This window comes from Coregonus lavaretus (assembly GCF_964263955.1).
Source record: "Coregonus lavaretus genome assembly, chromosome: 31".
NCBI lineage: Eukaryota > Metazoa > Chordata > Actinopteri > Salmoniformes > Salmonidae > Coregonus > Coregonus lavaretus.
Genome location: NC_140018.1, coordinates 35,851,354 through 35,872,439, shown reverse-complemented (window position 1 = coordinate 35,872,439; position 21,086 = coordinate 35,851,354). Strand labels below are relative to the sequence as shown.

Genomic DNA, 21,086 nt, shown 5'->3' with positions numbered 1-21,086 from the left:
AGAAGAAAGCAGAAAATCCTGCAAGGTCGGAAAAGAAAGTGCCGATCCTGGGGATGCGTGAAGTAGCCTGCTGCATGATGAGGTTCAGCTGATGTGCATAGCAGTGGACGTAGTGCGCATTTTCGTACACATCCACTATTTTACGCTGCACTCCGCCGGTGGCTCCCCTCATCACACTTGCTCCGTCGTAAGCCTGGGCAATAAGTTTGGCCTTTTGTCCATGTGAGAGTATGGTGCTGAGCCTCTCCAGCAGCGCTGTAGCGATGGTGTCGGCGGTTGCGTTCTCGATCAAAATGAACTCGAAAAAACGCTCTTGGACGTTACTTTTAGCATCGATGTAGCGTATCACAAGCACCAACTGGCAGTGGGTGGAAACGTCAGTCGTCTCGTCAGCTTGAATGGCGATAAAATCAGCACTCTTTACTTCCTCCAGGATGTAATCCTTAAGCACTGACAGCATACAGTCCAACAGCTCGTTCTGTATCGTCTTTGACGTGCCCTTAAAAACGGTAGCTGTCTTCAGGTGCTCCTCCAGCACACTGTCGAGGGAGGCAACAAAATCCACTAAGCCCCGGAAAATGCCGGGGTTGTCCGAGGAGTCAGTCTCCTCGTGCCCACGCAAGGCCAACTCAAAAGCCCCACAGAACTTCACACAATCGATAATTTTGGATAGAATGTGCCTGTTTTTATCCACCTCCTCATTGTGTTTCCTCACCGCAATCCTGTGGCCGTCATCCAGCTGCGTAGCAATGTTCACCCTTCCTAATACAGCTAGCTTTACAGAGTTGTCCATGTGTGCCCTGGTGTTCTCATGTTTCTTTACCTTCTCTGACAGGTGCTTCATATCCCTCACTCCGGTACCTGTCCATGCTGAATCTGACCCCGTCGTTTTAAAAAGCAAGCACGGAAAGCAAAATAAAGCATTAGCATCAGTGCACCCAGCTAGCCAAGCCTTCCTGGTGTACCAGCTACGGGAGAAGCCGCGCATATACTACTTCCCTTTCTCGCTAGCCTGCTGTCTGATTGAGAGGTCAGGTTGATCTGGGCCCAGCTCTTTCACCCGAACTTTCTCTGACAAAGTTCTCCTCTCAAACGGATCTTGGAGGAGAGATTTCACCGAGTTAGGGTTGGGTCTTGGAGGAGTAACGTTTGCGCTCGCCATTGTCGTCTAGTAAAAATGGCGCCACTGGAGCCCGGTCCTTATTTTATCAGGGGCGAGCTTGGGGCGATAAAATAATCGCCCTCCTTGGATTCGATTTAAGATCGCTGATTGGCTACATTTTATGTCATACATTCATATCTTAAATTAGCAATTGGCTTAACTGCTACGTAGACCCGCCTCCTCGGGGCACTTTCTGTATCGCCCAGAGCTGACGAGGCGTTTGACAGGCAGAGGAAAGGTTGCGAATATGATTTTCTATCATATCTTACACATATTACTGTGTGCATTCCATATTTCAAACACACAAATATTGACATACTGATGTTTTTATTATTATTATTATTATTTTTATTTATTTTTTATTTTATTTTTTAAAATAATTTTATTTAAGGGGGCGGCGCCCTAGCGCCCTCTATCGGCCAGCCGCCACTGCTCAAGACTCATTCTATAAGCCACCGTCAAGAGCCACAGCCAAAGACAAATATTATGGTGTGTAGTATGTTTCAGCTTGATTTAAAACACCATTATTTGGCTGTGTTAATAAACAGACATAATATGAAAATTATGTATCTGTGTCCTGTTATTTATCTTTTGGTATGCATTTCAGAAAAAAAATGGTTAGGATTCAGGTGTAATTGCAAATAGTGATTAATCATGATTAATCCACTGAAAATTCTGATTAATTTGATTAAAAATGTTAATCATTTGACAGCCCTAATATATATATATACAGTGGGGAGAACAAGTATTTGATACACTGCCGATTTTGCAGGTTTTCCTACTTACAAAGCATGTAGAGGTCTGTAATTTTTATCATAGGTACACTTCAACTGTGAGAGACGGAATCCAGAAAATCACATTGTATGATTTTTAAGTAATTCATTTGCATTTTATTGCATGACATAAGTATTTGATACATCAGAAAAGCAGAACTTAATATTTGGTACAGAAAATTTGATTGCAATTACAGAGATCATACGTTTCCTGTAGGTCTTGACCAGGTTTGCACACACTGCAGCAGGGATTTTGGCCCACTCCATACAGACCTTCTCCAGATCCTTCAGGTTTCGGGGCTGTCGCTGGGCAATACGGACTTTCAGCTCCCTCCAAAGATTTTCTATTGGGTTCAGGTCTGGAGACTGGCTAGGCCACTCCAGGACCTTGAGATGCTTCTTACGGAGCCACTCCTTAGTTGCCCTGGCTGTGTGTTTCGGGTCGTTGTCATGCTGGAAGACCCAGCCACGACCCATCTTCAATGCTCTTACTGAGGGAAGGAGGTTGTTGGCCAAGATCTCGCGATACATGCCCCATCCATCCTCCCCTCAATACGGTGCAGTCGTCCTGTCCCCTTTGCAGAAAAGCATCCCCAAAGAATGATGTTTCCACCTCCATGCTTCACGGTTGGGATGGTGGTCTTGTGGTTGTACTCATCCTTCTTCTTCCTCCAAACACGGCGAGAGGAGTTTAGACCAAAAATCTATATTTTTGTCTTATCAGACCACATGACCTTCTCCCATTCCTCCTCTGGATAATCCAGATGGTTATTGGCAAACTTCAGACGGGCCTGGACATGCGCTGGCTTGAGCAGGGGGACCTTGCGTGCGCTGCAGGATTTTAATCCATGACGGCGTAGTGTGTTACTAATGGTTTTCTTTGAGACTGTGGTCCCAGCTCTCTTCAGGTCATTGACCAGGTCCTGCCGTGTAGTTCTGGGCTGATCCCTCACCTTCCTCATGATCATTGATGCCCCACGAGGTGAGATCTTGCATGGAGCCCCAGACCGAGGGTGATTGACCGTCATCTTGAACTTCTTCCATTTTCTAATACAGGTAATGAGTGGAGAACAGGAGGGCTTCTTAAAGAAAAACAGGTCTGTGAGAGCCGGAATTCTTACTGGTTGGTAGGTGATCAAATACTTATGTCATGCAATAAAATGCAAATTAATTACTTAAAAATCATACATTGTGATTTTTGTTTTACATTCCGTCTCTCACAGTTGAAGTGTACCTATGATAAAAATTACAGACCTCTACATGCTTTGTAAGTAGGAAAACCTACAAAATCGGCAGTGTATCAAATACTTGTTCTCCCCACTGTATATATTACATCATTCAAGGATTATGTTTAAAATGTCAATAAAAGTGTGGTTAATTTGTGTACATTTTACTATTTTCAAAATATATTGTTCAAAACAAGCTGTTCAGTTACATGATGCTCTGCCATCAGCAGCTCCGGGCATTCGGCCTGCCGCCCAGCGCTTGGATTGCATTGCAAGGGTATTACATTGCTTGCTGTTGGGGGGAACTGCAGTAATGAGTGAAAATCCTCACATGATTTTCACAGTCAGATTATTTGTTTTCACTTGTCGAATCTGTGCTTGTTGCATTTTTCCTGTGCTTGTGTCACTGATGCACTCGGGAGCTAGCTGCGCACTGCTCGTTCTAAAAATATAACTTTTGGTAATGAAAACAGTGGCAGCATAGGCAGCAGTGGTGATTCTGTTTTTACATGCAAAAGTTAATAGGTGTTTATGCTGTTCTTCAAATGCACAGATCACTTTATATATATATTCCCAAACAAACAACCGTTAATTTGAAAACTTGGCTAATAATTCTGTCATGCTGCTTTGTTGACAATATGTCAGACGTAAATAAATTACTAATCACATGAAGTAAATTATGATCTTCAGAAAGCAACAAAATAACTAGGGCTTTACAATGATGGTGAAACTTGGGTTAAAATCTTTCTATAACTGACACAGGGTTGATGGAGGGACATGTCAAAATGCTGAATTTTGGCACTTTAGCAAGCCTTTATTAGTCTGATGTATTGATTTCTTCATGTGGTCTATTTAATATAACAGGCTTTTAAAATGCAATATTGGTGCACAATTTCTACTTAAAATATCAAAGGGACGCAAAAGGCACTATTTTCGTGGAATGACCCCATTGCATTGGATCTTGTATCTATTGGTGACTTTTATGTTATACATGTGTTTCATGTTGCCTTCTTGTGGCAGGTGTTCCTCGTAAAAAAAGAGATCCTGGATCTCAGTAGCGTCTACTTGTATAAATAAATGATGTGTGTGTTTGTGTGAGCTCACGCGCCTATGCTTGCACGTGTGTGTGTGTGTGTGTGTGTGTGTCATATACCTCATCATATAACTTGGCCCCTCCTCCAGGTCCGTCACAAGGCATCTCAGAAGGTGTATGCCATGAAACAGCTGAGCAAGTTTGAGATGATCAAGCGCTCCGACTCTGCCTTCTTCTGGGAGGAGAGAGACATCATGGCCTTCTCCAACAGCCCCTGGGTCGTCCAGGTGAGAGGGAGACAGTCACACACACACACAAACGCACGCATGCACACATACGCGTACATGCGCGCACCTACACACATGTACAGTACACACACACAGACATACAGTCATCTCCAAAATGATTGGCACCCTTGATAAAGATGAGGAGAAAATACTATAAAATACATAATACAAATACCGAGCTATATTGTATGCACGTCTTTTTTGGGGACAATTATATTACTTTATACTATTACAATTGCTCAGAGAAAGAGATTTTGTTTAACAAGTTAAAAAATATATATCTTAAAAAGATTATCAAAATTATTGGCACCCCTAAAGATTCTTATAAATACATTTTTCATTAACACTTTACACTCAGCCCCTGTCCTCCCATATACGGGTTGAAAATGGCAGATTTGGTCACTGATAAGCGCCTAAATTGGGACTCAGTGGCTGTACAGTAACATACTATATATGATGTCAGAGCTCAGGCGTGTCACTTTACAGCGCTGTAAGGGATTCAGCTGACTGCGGTTCTAAACGTGTGCACCACGCCGTGCGTAAAAAAAAATAAAAAATACAACAACATGTTTATTCATATTGTGAATAACATTTGCAGTGAACACGCACTTGAATGCGCTCATAACTCCATTCTATGCACACCAAAATTACAATCTGTTTGTCTGAAGTGCCTTGTGAAAGCCTAACACTGTAAAATTGTATTTTATAACTGCTAGTCATGTTGGCAATAGAATAAGCTTTGAAATGTTGTCCACCTGACCTAGATTGCGATTTATAATGGAATTGCGTAAACAACAACAGTAATTGTGTGATGTGTGGACGCAGTGTTCCAAACTTCAGTTACTCAACGGCAAAGCTAGGAGAGCTAAAAAATGCACCTTATAGTTGACGGCTCTTTCCTTGAGTCATAAAAGTGCATTCAAATTACTTATGAACTGTGCACAGGTGTGTGTCCACTTGGAGACACCAGTTAGACCTCTCACTCAAACCCTTGTAATCATTTTTTCATATATTGTACCATGAATATTCTTATTATATTACTCAATGTATCCAGAGTGAATTGATTTTAATTTGTTTGTATTTTACCCCCTTTTTCTCCCCAATTACGATCTTGTCTCATCACTGCAACTGCAAAGTCGAGTCATGCGTCCTCCAAAACACGACCCGCCAAACCACGCTCCTTAACACCCGCCCGCCAGCCACACCAATGTGTCAGAGGAAACAGTTAAACTGACAACCGAAGTCAGCCTGCAGGTGCCCGGCCACCACAAGGTGTTGCTAGAGCACGATGAGCCAAGTAAACCCCCCCCCCCCCCCCCTCCCCCCCCCCCCCCCCCCCCCCCCCCCCGGCCAAACCCTCCCCTGACCCGGACGACGCTGGACCATTTGTGCGCCGCCCAGTCACGGTCGGTTGTGACACAGCCTGGTATCGAACCCGGGTCTGTATTGATGCCATTTGTGGTGTGTGATTCTGTGGCGTGTGATTTGTACGGACTCAGGCGCAGGAGGGTAAATCACAGAATAAAGGTTTATTCCGTATATATGTCGATACAAAGTACAAGGAGCTCCACCGAGCTCATATAACCTCCACAATAAACAATCACACACAAAGACAAGGGGGCAGAGGGAACACTTATACAGGTACTGATGAGGGGATATGAACCAGGTGTGTGTAGTAAACAAGATAAAACAAATGGAATGATGAGATGAGGAGCGGCAGTGGCTAGAAAGCCGGTGACGACGAACGCCGAAGCCTGCCCGAACAAGGACAGGAGGCAGCTTCAGAGGAAGTCGTGACCGCTGCTTTCCACTTTGCTTCTTAATATACAGTACCAGTCAAACGTTTGGACACACCTATTCATTCCAGGGTTTCTTTATTTTGACTATTTTCTACATTGTAGAATAATAGTGAAGACATCAAAACAATGAAATAACACATATGGAATCATGTAGTAACCAAAAAAGTGTTCAACAAATCAAAATATATTTTATATTTGAGATTCTTCAAAGTAGCCACCCTTTGCATTGATGACAGATTTGCACAGTCTTGGCATTCTCTCAACCAGCTTCATGAGGTAGTCACCTGGAATGCATTTCAATTAACAGGTTTGCCTTGTTAAAAGTTAATTTGTGGAATTTCTTTCCTTCTTAATGCGTTTGAGCCAATCAGTTGTGTTGTGACAACGTAGGGGCGGTATACAGAAGATAGGCCAATTTATCGACGGATTCCGGTGCAGCATGCGAGAGAATGTCAGAAGGGAGCTAGCCTGCCGGGATACCATGTTAACCTTCGACCAGCTGGTGGACATGGCCATCCGGTTGGACAACCTGCTGGCTGCTAGAGGACGTCCTGGGAGTGGCTTGCCCATTTCACCCCCCCCAACTCGGAGTCCGTTCCGATGGAGCTGGGTGGGGCAGCGATCCAGGAGAACGGAGGAGGGCAGCTTCAGTGTCACTCTTGTGGCAGAATAGGACATTATACTGCACGCTGTCGTCAGGGTTCTTCCGGGTCTGGAGGCGGCAGGCAGGGTACTCTCGCATAACCCCAGGTAGCGCAAACCCACAATCGGTCAGAGCCCTCTGCTGCACACTGCACCATACACGTCACCTTCCCTGACTACCCCGTAGTTTCCCAGTGTAAGGCGCTGGTCGATTCAGGCGCAGCTGGGAACTTTATGGACAGGTCATTAGCTCTAAGTCAGGTATTCCATTGGTTCCCCTAGCCCATCAAAGCACTTGACAGTTGACCATTAGGGTCAGGGTTCGTTAGGGAAGTTACTGCACCGGTCACGAAGGTTACCCAAAGGACCCATAGAGAGCACGTCACATTTTTTATTATTTTGTCCCCTGATTTCCCTGTTGTGTTGGGTCTTCCCTGGTTAGCACTACACAACCCCACCTTTTCATGGCCGCAGAGGGTTCTCACGGGGTGTTCGCGAGAGTGTCAGGGTAGGTGCCTAGCTGTTTCCGTTGGTGCAACCACAGTGGAAAGTCCAGACACTTCCTCCACCGTGCGCATCCCCCCCGAATACCTCGATTTGGCGCACGCGTTTTCCAAAACGCAGGCGACCAAATTACCACCTCATCGGGCGGGGCGGATTGCGCGATAAACCTACGAGTAGATGCTGTGCCTCCCAGGAGGCATGTATATCCCCTGTCGAAGGCTGAAACGGATGCGATGGAGACATACGTCTCCGAGTCCCTGCGCCAGGGGTTCATACGTCCCTCCACTTCGCCTGCGTCCAAGTTTCTTTTTTGTGAAGAAGAAAGACTGAGGTCTGCGCCCATGCATTGATTACCAAGCATTGAACAAGGGGACAATACGTTATAGTTATCCTCTGCCCCTCATCCCATCTGTGATCGAGTCAATGCATGGGGCGCGCTTTTTCACAAAATTAGATCTCCGGAGTGCGTATAACCTGGTGCGTGTCCGAGAGGGCATTACGAATACCTGGTGATGCCATACGGTTTGATTCATGCTCCATCCATTTTCCAGTCCTTTGTGAACGAGGTGTTTCGGGACATGCTTGGTCACGGTGTAGTGGTCTACATCGATGACATTCTGGTGTATTCCGCTACGCGCGCCGAGCATGTGTCCCTGGTTCGCAAAGTGCTGGGCCGACTGTTGGAAAATGACCTTTATGCCAAGGCAGAGAAGTATTTGTTTTTCCAGCAGTCCGTCTCCTTCCTCGGATACCGCATTACCACTTCAGGTGTGGAGATGGAGGTAGATCACATTTCAGCCGTGCGTAATTGGCCGACCACGGTAAAGGAGGTGAAGCGCTTTATTGGCTTTTCCCACTACTATCGGAGGTTTATCGGGGGCTTTGGCAAGGGCGCAGCTCCCATCACATCTCTGTTGAAGGGTGGGCCGTCCCAGCTCCGCTGGTCTGCTGAGGCTGACAGGGCTTTCAGTAACCTGAGGGTTCTGTTCACCTCAGCCCCGGTACTGGCCCATCCCGATCCATCACTACCCTCGCCAGGACAGGTGGGCCCTATTCTTCACCCGGTTTGAGTTTACTCTGTCATACATCCCGGGTACGAAGAATGTGAAGGCAGACGTGCTGTCACGACTGTACGACACAGAGGAGAGGTCCATAGACAACACCCCCATACTCCCGGCCAGCAGCATCGTTCTTGTTTGGAACATCTGTTGACTGCATTTGACGTAACAGAACAGCATGAAAACGTATAGTGAATCTAACAGAGGAGGAGGAACTGCACTGCTTAATTGACAGGGGCGGGGCTTCGTGTGTGTTGGAAGCAGCCACAAGAGGAGAGAGAGACTATAAACAGAGTAAACTATAAAAACGGACGTTACACGCGGCTGAGTGGCGTTTCACAATATTGCATGCTATATGGATCTCTTGCGATATGGATATTGCAGACGTCAATATTGCGATTTCGATGTGAATTCAATTACTTGTGCAGCCCTACTTCCATGGCTTCCTGTTTCACTGGGGTATAAAAATGAGGAAACAAGCATGTAAAATCCTTTTGTCATCCATCACCATGGGGAAAGGCAAAGAACTCACAAATGAAAAGAGACAAATGGTTGTTGACTTTCATAAATCAGGCAATGGGTACAAAAATCTACTGAAAAAAAAAAAAACACTTACCACTATTATGGCAACAAATAAGAGGTTTTAAACCACTGCAATAGTGGTAAACTTGCCTGGTAGAGGACCCAAGTGTATCTTGTCCCAACACACAGTGAGCACGGTTTACATGCACACAATAATGCATTGGAAGAAAAACGATTTCCCTAATCATCCTGTTTACATGGACACATCTGAAATCAGGCTACTGATGGGACTTTGATAAATACAGAAAATCGGCAATCAAAATAAACGTTGTACCACAGTAACCATGTTATTTTTGCAAATACTTATTAGATTCTGAGTTTGGACAAAGAAGGTTTGTATGTGAAAACTATTTATAAGATGCATACTTAAAGTTTTTCTGAACTCACTTCACTCACGCATAATAAAGGGAGGCTTGCGCTAACCTGTGTTGGCACGTGTGCAAATCAAATACACCGCTGGAATGTCAATTTAAGCTGTGTACATGTCCTAATCATTTGAAAGATTACTCAGAAATCCAGGTGTTTTAATTGGTGAATGCTTACTTCGATTATGACCTTACGCCGATTAAGATAAGCAGGGTAAGGTGTTTACTAACGCCATACTCTGCCTTCTGCCATAATCAGTTTAATATCGAATTATTAGTGTGCATGTAAACATACTCAGTGAGGAAGATGGTTCAGGAGGCAAAGAAAAGTCCAAGGGCCACAGTTGAAGAATTACAGAACTTGGTCGCATCTTGGGTCACCAAGTTTCCAAAACCATAATTAGACGCCACCTCCATGCCAATATGCTATTTGGAAGGGTTGCCATAAAGCCTTTATTGAGAGGAACCAACAATTTTAAACGCCTGGAGTTTGCTCAACGGCATTGGCACTTGGAACCGGGTGCTATGGTCAGATGAGACAAAAATAGAGGTCTTTAACCGCTCACACCAGTGGTGGGTTTGGCCTCGAAAAAAGGATGCATATGCAGAAACCTACTGTAAAATATGGTGGTGGATATTTTATTTTATGGGGGTGTTTAGCTTCCACTGGTCCTGGGGCCCTTGTTAAGGTCAACGGCATCATGAACTCTACCAAGTACCAGGACATTTTAGCCAAAAGGTTGGTTGCTTCTGCCAGGAGGCTGAAACTTGGCCACGAGTGGATCTTCAAGCAAGACAATAGCCTCAAAATCCACAAAGAAATGTTTAGTTGACCACAGAATTAACATTTTGCAATGGCCATTTCTGTCTCCGGACTTGAACCACATTGAAAACCAATACAAATTTCTTTTTTCTTTTTTAGAGGGCATTCCATACGTGCAGACCGAAGGATATCAGGAATCTGTACAAATGTTGTATGGAGTAATGGTCTAAGATCCCTCACCATGTGTTCTTCAATCTAATAAAACATTATTGAAAAGGCTGAGTACCTTTATCCTCAAAAGGGCAGGGTGCACAAAGTATTAAAAACAAGGGTGCAAATCATTTTGAGACCTATCATTTTGCGTTTATTTTTTAAACTTGTTAAACAAAATAATATTTTTCTCGGAGCAATGGTATTAGTATAAAATTATATAATTCCCCAAAAACTTTGCTCAGTATTTCTATTTATTTTATACAATCTTTTTTACAGGATACACACACAAACTTCTACGGTGTGTATATATACACACACACACACACACAAACACTCCTCTCACTTACTGTGAATCAATCATTGTTGTGATATACTATCCTATCCGCATGTTTTTCAGCTGTGCTGTGCTTTCCAAGATGACCGCCACCTCTACATGGTCATGGAGTATATGCCCGGTGGAGACCTGGTCACCTTGACCATGAACTATGACATGCCAGAGAAGTGGGCCCGCTTCTACACTGCCGAGGTGGTGCTGGCTCTAGATGCCATCCACTCTATGGGTTTCATCCACCGCGACGTGAAACCAGACAACATACTGCTGGACCAAAATGGCCACCTCAAGCTGGCTGACTTTGGCACCTGCATGAAGATGGACTTGGTGAGTTTTGGTGGTGGAGATTGGAAAATAAAACAAAAATGTGCACCCCCTTTGGCTCCCCAGGACTGGGAAATACTGGTCTAGGGCCTAGATTGGGCATTAAGGTTTTGCTGAGTGAGACTCCATCCTAACCTGTAAATTGAGTTGTTATGGTAATTCTCTCTGAAATGCCAAACTCAAGCCCTAGACCAGCATTTTTTCTGCTTTCGTCTATTGAGCTAAAATTTAGATTATTTTCAAGTCAATTAACTGTGTCTGGCTGAAATCTGCATTTGAGAGAATTTCACTGCTCCAGTTGAACACCCTGTGGTCAGATTTTGAATTGTGCAGTGTTAACTTCCCCAGAGAAATTGCATCAGATTTAGTTGCTGAATCATATCTTATAAGCACAGGTAAAGTGTGGTAAAAAGCTGTTCGACAAAATGTATGGGCCAGTTTCCCAGACACTGATTAGGCCTAGTCCTGGACTAAAAAGCATGCTAAATGGAGAATCACCAAAGGTGCTTTATAGTCCCGGACTAGGCTTAACACTAGAACCACTGGGCATCGAGGAACCCCCCTTCAAGCTAATGAGCAGTCATTCTGACTGCAACATTCTAACAGTGTAATTAATACATTTAATATATGCTATTGCAAAAATAATCATTTGGTTGTGTTTATGAAGGTCTTAGGTAACATTAAAATACATTTATAAAATGTATTTCAAATAACACAATAGTATATTCATTAGTTTATGTTACTGTAGGCTATATGTAAAAACTGAAAAACACACAAATTCAAGTGTTCAATCCATTTTATTCGTGGAGTGCCTTTGTTACAGCTATGAAACAGAAAGCATATGTTGTAACGTGGTAACGGCTTATTTTGATAATGACCCAAAAATTATAATACCCCAACCACGAAAACGCACGGTCAGCAAGTCGCGCGGTCAAATGATGAAAACAGCAGTAGCCCAAACATAATTATAAGCGCAAAGTGTGCTTGATAAATAATGAAAGTCTGCACAAAAGCAATAATGGCATTATGAATATGTGTTGATATGACAGCAGTCAAAAATAGTAAATTGTCAGGCCGTCCATGTCACAAGTCACACAAACAATAAAACAGTGCGTTGCTGATGTTGTTTTTTGCTTGAGATGTAGGGTCTGTTCTCTCAGTGATTACATTTTGTGCTGATAATCGGCCTGTAGCATTGTCACCGGCTTGTTCTATCCAAATGGTGCTGTCCTTTCATCTCTCCTGTCTCACTGTTTCATTTGTTGGTGGCTCAGGCAACTGCTCAGTGCGCACTGTTCTGGCTTTTTTGCGCTTAGGCCTTGGAGGGGTAGGTTTCAGGCAGAGGCTCAGAATCAGAAGAATAATCATCATAAATGTCATGATTCATTTCTTCCCCACCATCTGAATCATTTTCATTCAGATTTTTTAAATTACGCACGCTCAATGTGTACTCCAAGTAGGCCAGAGAAAACTGATAAGACTGCTTGGACTGCTGTTCTTTAACAATTGATGATTACATAATCTAGAATCCTTAGTTGCTACATCCATTTCTGGAGTTATAAATTAGAGATTGATTCTTGAAGAATATAATGTATAAATGCCTAATGAGTTTAGTTCAGCTATTATACCTCATCAGAACCCCAAATATAAGCTTGTTTGTAGACAATATGAATGTAAACAAACACTGTATATCATCCTCAAAACATGGTTAAAACTAGAATTTCTATAGCTCTTTCTATGAACTTGAGAGTGGTTACATTTCTCCAGGCCCATCCCTCAACTTTTTACCTAAAGAGAGGCGGGGTGACCCTTTGTTATGGTTTCAATTAAGGATTCTATCTGTATTCTGTGTTAGCCACTCCGTCCCAATAGCTTTCACTTAAGGTTACCTGCTTTAACTACGTCTCAGTCTCTATCTCTGTCTGCCTGTCTCCCCACCTGCCTGTCTGCCTCCCCGCCTGCATCTTTGTCCGTCTGTCTGATTCCAGACAGGCATGGTCCACTGTGACACAGCGGTGGGTACTCCGGACTACATCTCCCCCGAGGTGCTCAAGTCTCAGGGGGGCGACGGCTACTATGGCCGCGAGTGTGACTGGTGGTCCGTGGGGGTCTTCATCTTTGAGATGCTGGTCGGTGAGTGAGTTTGTCTGCCCCAATTCACTGATCCTGAATCAGAATGGGGTTGAGGGTCTGATTTAGGCAGACCATTGGCTTGAAAAAGTTGATAAGCTTAGTTTTGTCATTTGATTTGGATTGGCGTTAAGCTACAATATCAAACATAGTTTGCCAGAGACCTCAATACTTGGCTTTAGCTCAGCGGGCTAACACAGTCTTGTGGTGTGCACTAGACACAGATTCGAACCCAGTTAGTCACACTACTAATCTATTAGTGTGTATTGAAGCCAGCTTAACCTCCCACCTGTAAAGCGTAAAATAAACCCAATCATTGTTATTTAAATTTCACCTCTCTTTTTAGGTGACACCCCATTTTATGCTGAGTCACTAGTAGGAACGTACGGGAAGATCATGGATCACAAGAATAACCTTAACTTCCCAGACGACGTGCAGATGTCCAACGATGCCAAGGACCTCATCTGTGCCTTCCTGTCTGACAGGTATGTGTGTGACCTCTGACCTATGAAACACAACCCCATGACCTCTGTGACCTCTCGGCTCCTTCAAATTGTGACCCCTCACTTTTCACACTTTCCTGTGGAGGCTGTTACTGCCCTTTAAAGGCACAGTGCAAACAAAAGCTAGATGTTCCAGTTTTTTTATATACTGAACAAAAATATGAACGCAACATGTAAAGTGTTGGTCCCATGAGTTTGGTTTCATGAGCTGAAATAAAAGGTGCCAGAAATGTTCCTACGCACAAAAAGCTTATTTATCTAAAATGTTGTGCACAAATTTGTTTACATCCCTGTTAGTGAGCATTTCTCCTGTTCCAAGATAATCTATCCACCTGACAGATGTGGCATATCAAGAAGCTTTTTAAACAGCATGACCATTACACAGGTGCACCTTGTGCTGGGGACAATAAAAGGCCACTAAAATGTGCGGTTTTGTAACACAATGCCACAAATGTCTCAAGGTTTGAGGGAGCGTGCAATTGGCATGCTGACTACAGGAATGTCCTCCAGAGTTGTTGCCAGAGAATTGAATGTTAATTTCTCTACCATAAGCCGCTTCCAACGTCGTTTTAGCGAATTTGGCAGTACGTCCAACCGGCCACACAACCGCAGACCACGTGTAACCACGCCAGCCCAGGACCTCCACATCCAGCTTCTTCACCTGCGGGATCGTCTGAGACCAGCCACGCGGACAGCTACTGAAACTGTGGGTTTGCACAACCGAAGAATTTCTGCACAAACTTGTCAAAAACAGTCTCAGGGAATCTCATCTGCGTACTCGTCGTCCTTACCAGGGTCTTGACATGACTGCAGTTCGGCGGACAACGAACACAATTGCATTTTATCGATGGCAATTTGAATGCACAGACATACCGTGACGAGATCCTGAGGCCCATTGTCATGCCATTCATCTGCCGCCATCACCTCATGTTTCAACATAATAATGCACGACCCCATGTCTCAAGGATCTGTACACAATTCCTGGAAGCTGAAAATGTGCCAGTTCTTCGATGGCCTGCATGCTCACCAGACATGTCACCCATTGAATGTTTGGGATGCTCTGGATCGATGTGTACGACAGCGTGTTCCAGTTCCCGCCAATTTCCAGCAACTTCGCACAGCCATTGAAGAGGAGTGTGACAACATTCCACAGGCCACAATCAACAGCCTGTCGTGCTGCATGAGGCCAATGGTGGTCACACCAAATACTGACTCATTTTCTGATCCACGCTCCTACCTTTTCTTTAAGGTATCTGTGACCGACAGATGCATATTTCTTTTACATTTACATTTTAGTCATTTAGCAGACGCTCTTATCCAGAGCGACTTACAGTTAGTGAGTGCATACATTTTTCATATCTGTATTCCCAGTCATGTGCAATCTATAGATTGGGCCTAATGAATGTATTTAAATTGACTGATTTCCTTATATGAACTGTAACTCAGTAAAATCCTAAAAATTGTTTCATGTTGCGTTTGTATTTTTGTTCAGTGTATATATTTACACACTATGAGGTTGGAATAATACTGTGACATTTATGATAATGCCCTTTTAGTGTTAGAGCTGATTGAAAATACTGTTTTGGTGGGATGGAGTTTTGATGACATCACCAGGCGGTAAATTAGCTAAAGGTAGACAGCATAGTGGGTCAATTTCCGCAACAACTAAGAGCATTGAAACGTGAGGACCCAGCTCAGCCCAACCAGTCAGCCCCCAGGTGGAGCCCACTTCCTGTTGACATTAGCAGCTCCCTGCCCCCCTGGGGCCTTTCTGCTGCCGCACAACGCCTGCTTTCTACTCCCCTTCCCTCGGTTTATTTTTTCTCTCACTTATTACACTGGCATTCACACACACACTCCCTACACACTGTCTCATGCACTCATTCACCCATTTATTCACGCTCAACACATTATGTTGTTTACTGACTTACTCACCAATTCACTCACTCTCTCATTCATCGATTACTTAATCCGGTCCCTCCCTGTTTTGTTCTCTCTCTCTCTCTCTCTCATGGCTGAGGCTGGAATGTCCCACACGTGGCAGCCCAAACTGCCGCACCCCTCTGTACCCTGCACCCTGTGGCAGATAAGGAGGGAGGAGAGAGAGAGAAAGAGGGGAGGAGTGGAGGAAGGAGGGAGGGAAGTAGAGTTGTGTGTCAGTAATTGCCTCACTACCCTATTTTGCTCCTGTGTGGCTTTATCTATCTCTATATCAGCAACTTACTGGATCTATATTCTCTCAGTATCACTACTCCTACTGGCTGCAGTTAGACTCTGGTTCTACTGAGTGCTGCAGTGGTTATGAGGCGGTCCAGTGGACTGTGGTCAGTGCCTAGCGGGCTTGCGGTCACTCCAACTGTGTGGAGGAAAGTGGTGCTTTGCATTGTGTTCAGGTTGTGGTCGAGTTGCACGTTTGAGTGAGTGACCACTCTCTGACCGCGCCGTCCCATTGGCTATGTACAGGGAGGTGCGTCTGGGGAGGAACGGCGTGGAGGAGATCAAGAGACACCCCTTCTTCAGGAATGACCAGTGGACCTTCGACACCATCCGAGAGAGTAAGTGTGTGTCCCCAGTCATACAGTGTGTGTGTGTTCAGTCATACAGTGTGTGGGCATGCGTGCCCATGTATGCCTGTCTGTGTGTGCCTGTGTATCTGCCTATGTCACCCAACTTCCCATTTTCATGATTTTAAACTACATACCACAGTTCATTCCCATGAATGGGGCCATGAAGCATTAGCCTCCACTTTACTCTCTTTGCTCTATCAGCAAAAATGTAGTAGAGAAGTCACATGGCTATCATCAGCACTGCAGCACAGCAACCCTGCATGATCAGGGGCTGTATGTACTGTATCAAGCGTGTCAAAGAAGGAGTGCTGATCTAGGATCAGGTCTTTCCTGCTGTCCATCTGATCGTATTTATTGTGATCTAAAAGGCTAAACTGATCCTAAAATCAGCACTCTTGCTCTTGATACATACAGTTATCAGAAGGCAGAGCTCAGCTGTGAATGAACTATTATTAATCACTAATTACTAATGGCGCAGTGGTCTAAGGCACTGCATCGCAGTGCTAGATGTGCCAGTAGAGATCCTGGTTCGAATCCAGGCTCTGTCGTAGCCAGCCGCGACCGGGAGACCCATGGGGTGGCGCACAATTGGCCCAGCGTCGTCCAGGGTAGGGGAGGGAATGGCCGGCAGGGAAGTAGCTCAGTTGGTAGAGCATGGCGTTTGCAACGCCAGGGTTGTGGGTTCGATTCCCATGGGGGGCCAGTATGAAAAATATAAAAATAATGTATGCACTCACTAACTGTAAGTCGCTCTGGATAAGAGCGTCTGCTAAATGACGTAAATGTAAATGATTAGACCATTGCCCTGCGTAAAGATGTACAGACATGAATGCTTTGTCAGTAGTATGTACAGTCGTGGTCCAAAGTTTTGAGAATGACACAAATATTAATTTTCAAGAAGTCTGCTGCCTCAGTTTTTATGATGCCAATTTGCATATAATGTTATGAAGAGTAATCAGATGAATTGCAATGAATTGCAAAGTCCCTCTTTGCCATGAATATGAACTTAATCCCCCAAAAACATTTCCACTGCATTTCAGCCCTGCCACAAAAGGACCAGCTGACATCATGTCAGTGATTCTCTCGTTAACGCAGGTGAGAGTGTTGACGAGGACAGGGCTGGAGATCACTCTGTCATGCTGATTGAGTTATAATAACAGACTGGAAGCTTTAAAAAGGAGGGTGGTGCTTGAAATCATTGTTATTCCGCTGTTAACCATGGTTACCTGCAAGGAAACACGTGCCGTCATCATTGCTTTGCACAAAAAGGGCTTCACAAGCAATGATATTGCTGCTAGTAAGATTGCACCTAAATCAACCATTTATCGGATCATCAAGAACTTCAAGGAGAGAGGTTCAATTGTTGGGAAGAAGGCTTCAGGGCGCCCAAGAAAGTCCAGCAAGCGCCAGGACCGTCTCCTAAAGTTGATTCAGCTGCGGGATCGAGGCACCACCAGTGCAGAGCTTGCTCAGGAATGGCAGCAGGCAGGTGTGAGTGCATCTTCACGCACAGTGAGGCGAAGACTTTTGAAGGATGGCCTGGTGTCAAGAAGGGCAGCGAGGAAGCCACATCTCTGATATTCTGCAAAAGGTACAGGGATTGGACTGCTGAGGACTGGGGTAAAGTCATTTTCTCTGATGAATCCCCTTTCCGATTGTTGGGGCATCCAGAAAAAAGCTTGTCCGGAGAAGGCAAGGTGAGCGCTACCATCAGTCCTGTGTCATGCCAACAGTAAAGCATCCTGAGACCATTCATGTGTGGGGTTGCTTCTCAGCCAAGGGAGTGGGCTCACTCACAATTTTGCCTAAGAACACAGCCATGAATAATGAATGGTACCAAAACATCCTCCGAGAGCAACTTCTCCCAACCATCCAAGAACAGTTTGGTGACGAACAATGCCTTTCCAGCATGATGGAGCACCTTGCCATAAGGCAAAAGTGATAACTAAGTGGCTCGGGGAACAAAACATCAAGAATCCCATTGAGAACTTGTGGTCGATCCTCAAGAGGCGGGTGGACAAACAAAACCCCACAAATTCTGACAAACTCCAAGCGTTGATTATGCAAGAATGGGCTGCCATCAGTCAGGATGTGGCCCAGAAGTTAATTGATAGCATGCCAGGGCGGATTGCAGAGGTCTTGAAAAAGAAGGGTCAACACTGCAAATATTGACTTTTTGCATAAACTGAATGTAATTGTCAACAAAAGCGTTTGACACTTACGGAATGCTTGTAATTATACTTCAGTATACCATTGTAACATCTGACAAAAATATCTAAAAACACTGAAGCAGCAAACTTTGAAGACCAATACTTGTGTCATTCTCAAAACTTTTGACCACGACTGTACTTGTTTGCCATTTTATTCGGAGATACAAGGAGGGATCGAATAACATGGGCTCCTCCATCCTTCCATCCTCACTGATTTTGATATAATGTGACAGGAATCTACTGAAAGTACTTTGGTGGGATCACGTGCACACACACAAATGGTGGAAACGCTGCTTGCAGTTATCCACTGCTGCCAGATCAGTAAAGTCACCAGGGGAATGAGGAAGGAAGGAAGGAAGGAGTTTCACCTGGCTCTGATTAAGGCAGAGACGTACTGTAACTCCTGCCAAGGCAGTCTGTAACACTAAACCAGAAGGAGTCATTACTGCACTACTGAACCCCACTGTGTGTGTATGCCGGTGTGTGCGCCTGTGCATGAGTGTGTTTTTCCTCCTTACCGAACCCCACTGTGTGTCTCATCCTTTGCGAACTCTAGTATGTGTGCGTTTTGAACCCAACTGTGTACGTGTCTCATCCTTAGATCTCCATTCAACCCATCGTTGCAACATCCATAGCACATATCACAGTCATCAGTTCTCCTATTGAGCTCCCCACTCTCTAGTTTGTGGTGCGTCCCCATTCTGCACCCTTTTCCAGACGTGTGCACTTGCACATTGTCCGTTATGGGTTTAAAAGTGAATGATGGGTTGAAGCATTGGCTGGGGGGAGTTTCCACAGTTGTCAAATCTATGGGAGAAAGTGTGCAAGTGCACACTTAGGGAGAAGGGTAGAGATTTGGAATGCAGCCTCCCTCTCTCTAGTCTGCTCATTGGCTAGTAGGTTAAAGCATCCCTCTTCCTGACTGTTGCGTGAAATAAAGCCATAAAGCTCTCAGATATGGAAGTCTGGGTCTGCATCCTAAAGGGCACCCCATTCCCTTTTGACCAGGGCCCACATGGTACGCCATGTGATGGCATGATTGAGGGGGAGGTGGAGGAAGGGAAGGGGTGGAGAGGGTGTCGGTAGCCACTCTAGGGGCGGGTTGGATTGGGATAATGAGAGGGGGTGCCCCAGAACCGCTGCACCAGGCCCCAGATCAGATTTGAGGTACGGTCACTCCCTCCTCTCTCCACTCTCACTGTGGCCACAGCTGCCTGTCATTAGCCTACCCACTATCAGAGCGCATGCTGGGAAAGCAGCGCCGTAATTGGCCTCCGCAGAGCTGGAGCGGCATCTCTCTCTGCCTGTCATTAGCCTACCCGCTATCAGAGAGCATGCTGGGAAAGCAGCGCCATAATTGGCCTCCGCAGAGCTGGAGCAGCGTCTCTCTCTCCAGTCTCACCGCACAACTCTCTTTTTTCTTTCTTTCGTTCCCTCTCTTTTATCACTCCCTCTCTGTATCCATTTATCTTTCTCTCCTGTCTTTCATCCGTCCATCTCTTGATCTCTCCCTACTTGAGGGTCTGTCTTAAACTTGGTTCTCTTTGCCTGGAGCCAGAATAGATCCTGTTGAAGAAAGAGGATTCAACATGGCGGCTTAGTTTCCTGCAGAGCAGGCTTAGTTTTTCAGCTTTCGCCTCCTGGCCCTTTAATTTATTTCTGTCCGCCTGCTCTGCAGCCGGGGGCCTTTAAAAGTGCAGCAGAGGAAGGGGAGTTAGTTATATCTCTCCTGGAGTGTGTTTAGGCTAAATGTGTGAAAGGCAACAGTGTGTGTTGGGACACAAAGCGGGTACTGTAGGGGGAGAGAGGAGTGGCGGGTCTGGCGTCCGCCCCTCGCCAGCTCGCTCTCTTCTACCTCCTATGCCCAGTTTCGTTTGGTATACTACACTCACACACACTCACACATTCTATACACACTTAGAAAACTATACTGTGAAAATAATCACACACTAATTGAGAATCGGAGGAGCCGACGGTTAGCTCTGTGTTAGTGTCTCTTGATTGACACCAATTTTGAGCTGAGTTGGTTGATTTTAGACATATTTTAATCAGCTACGTCTCCCTCTCCTTTCTCTATCCAAACCCACACTATTTCCACCCATTTTCTGCCCTCTCTCTCTCTCTCTCACACACACACTCTGCTTCTTTATGACTGCATCTCTCTGCTCTCTCTCTCACTCTGCCTCTCTCCCTCTCTGCCCCATCTCCCCCTCTCTGCTTCTTCCGCTTCTTCTCTGCCTTCCTCTCTCTCTTCCTCGTTCAGCCGTGGCCCCAGTAGTGCCAGAGCTGAGCAGTGACATAGACACCAGTCATTTTGATGAGATTGAGGATGACAAAGGCGATGTGGAGACCTTTCCCACACCAAGGGCCTTTGTGGGCAACCAGCTGCCATTCGTGGGCTTCACCTACTTCAAGGAAGACCAGTAAGACTAATTGGTTTCTATCTATTCTAAGAGTTAAGTTTAGTGTCTATACAGTGTCTGTGTACATTCATGTTAGGGTTATATTTAGCTTCAAGCGGGCCAATTATCTAGGAATCTGGATTGGTTTTCTAAATTTTAATTGGAATGTGTCTGCTGTATGTTTTAAGGGGGTTTTCGTGTTAGCAAACAGT

The 21,086-nt window shown here is 45.0% G+C and overlaps 1 protein-coding gene across 1 annotated transcript in view; it reads left to right on the top strand.

Moving 5' to 3' along the window:
* Positions 1-21,086, top strand: part of LOC311106630 (rho-associated protein kinase 2-like) — an 83,411-nt gene that overhangs the window by 20,077 nt on the left and 42,248 nt on the right. Inside the window, exons 4-9 of the mRNA XM_084149018.1 lie at positions 4,344-4,481; positions 10,805-11,065; positions 13,051-13,195; positions 13,539-13,677; positions 16,159-16,250; positions 20,736-20,895. Coding sequence (XP_084005144.1) covers positions 4,344-4,481; positions 10,805-11,065; positions 13,051-13,195; positions 13,539-13,677; positions 16,159-16,250; positions 20,736-20,895 — 935 coding nt within the window. The remainder of the gene's footprint in view (positions 1-4,343; positions 4,482-10,804; positions 11,066-13,050; positions 13,196-13,538; positions 13,678-16,158; positions 16,251-20,735; positions 20,896-21,086) is intronic.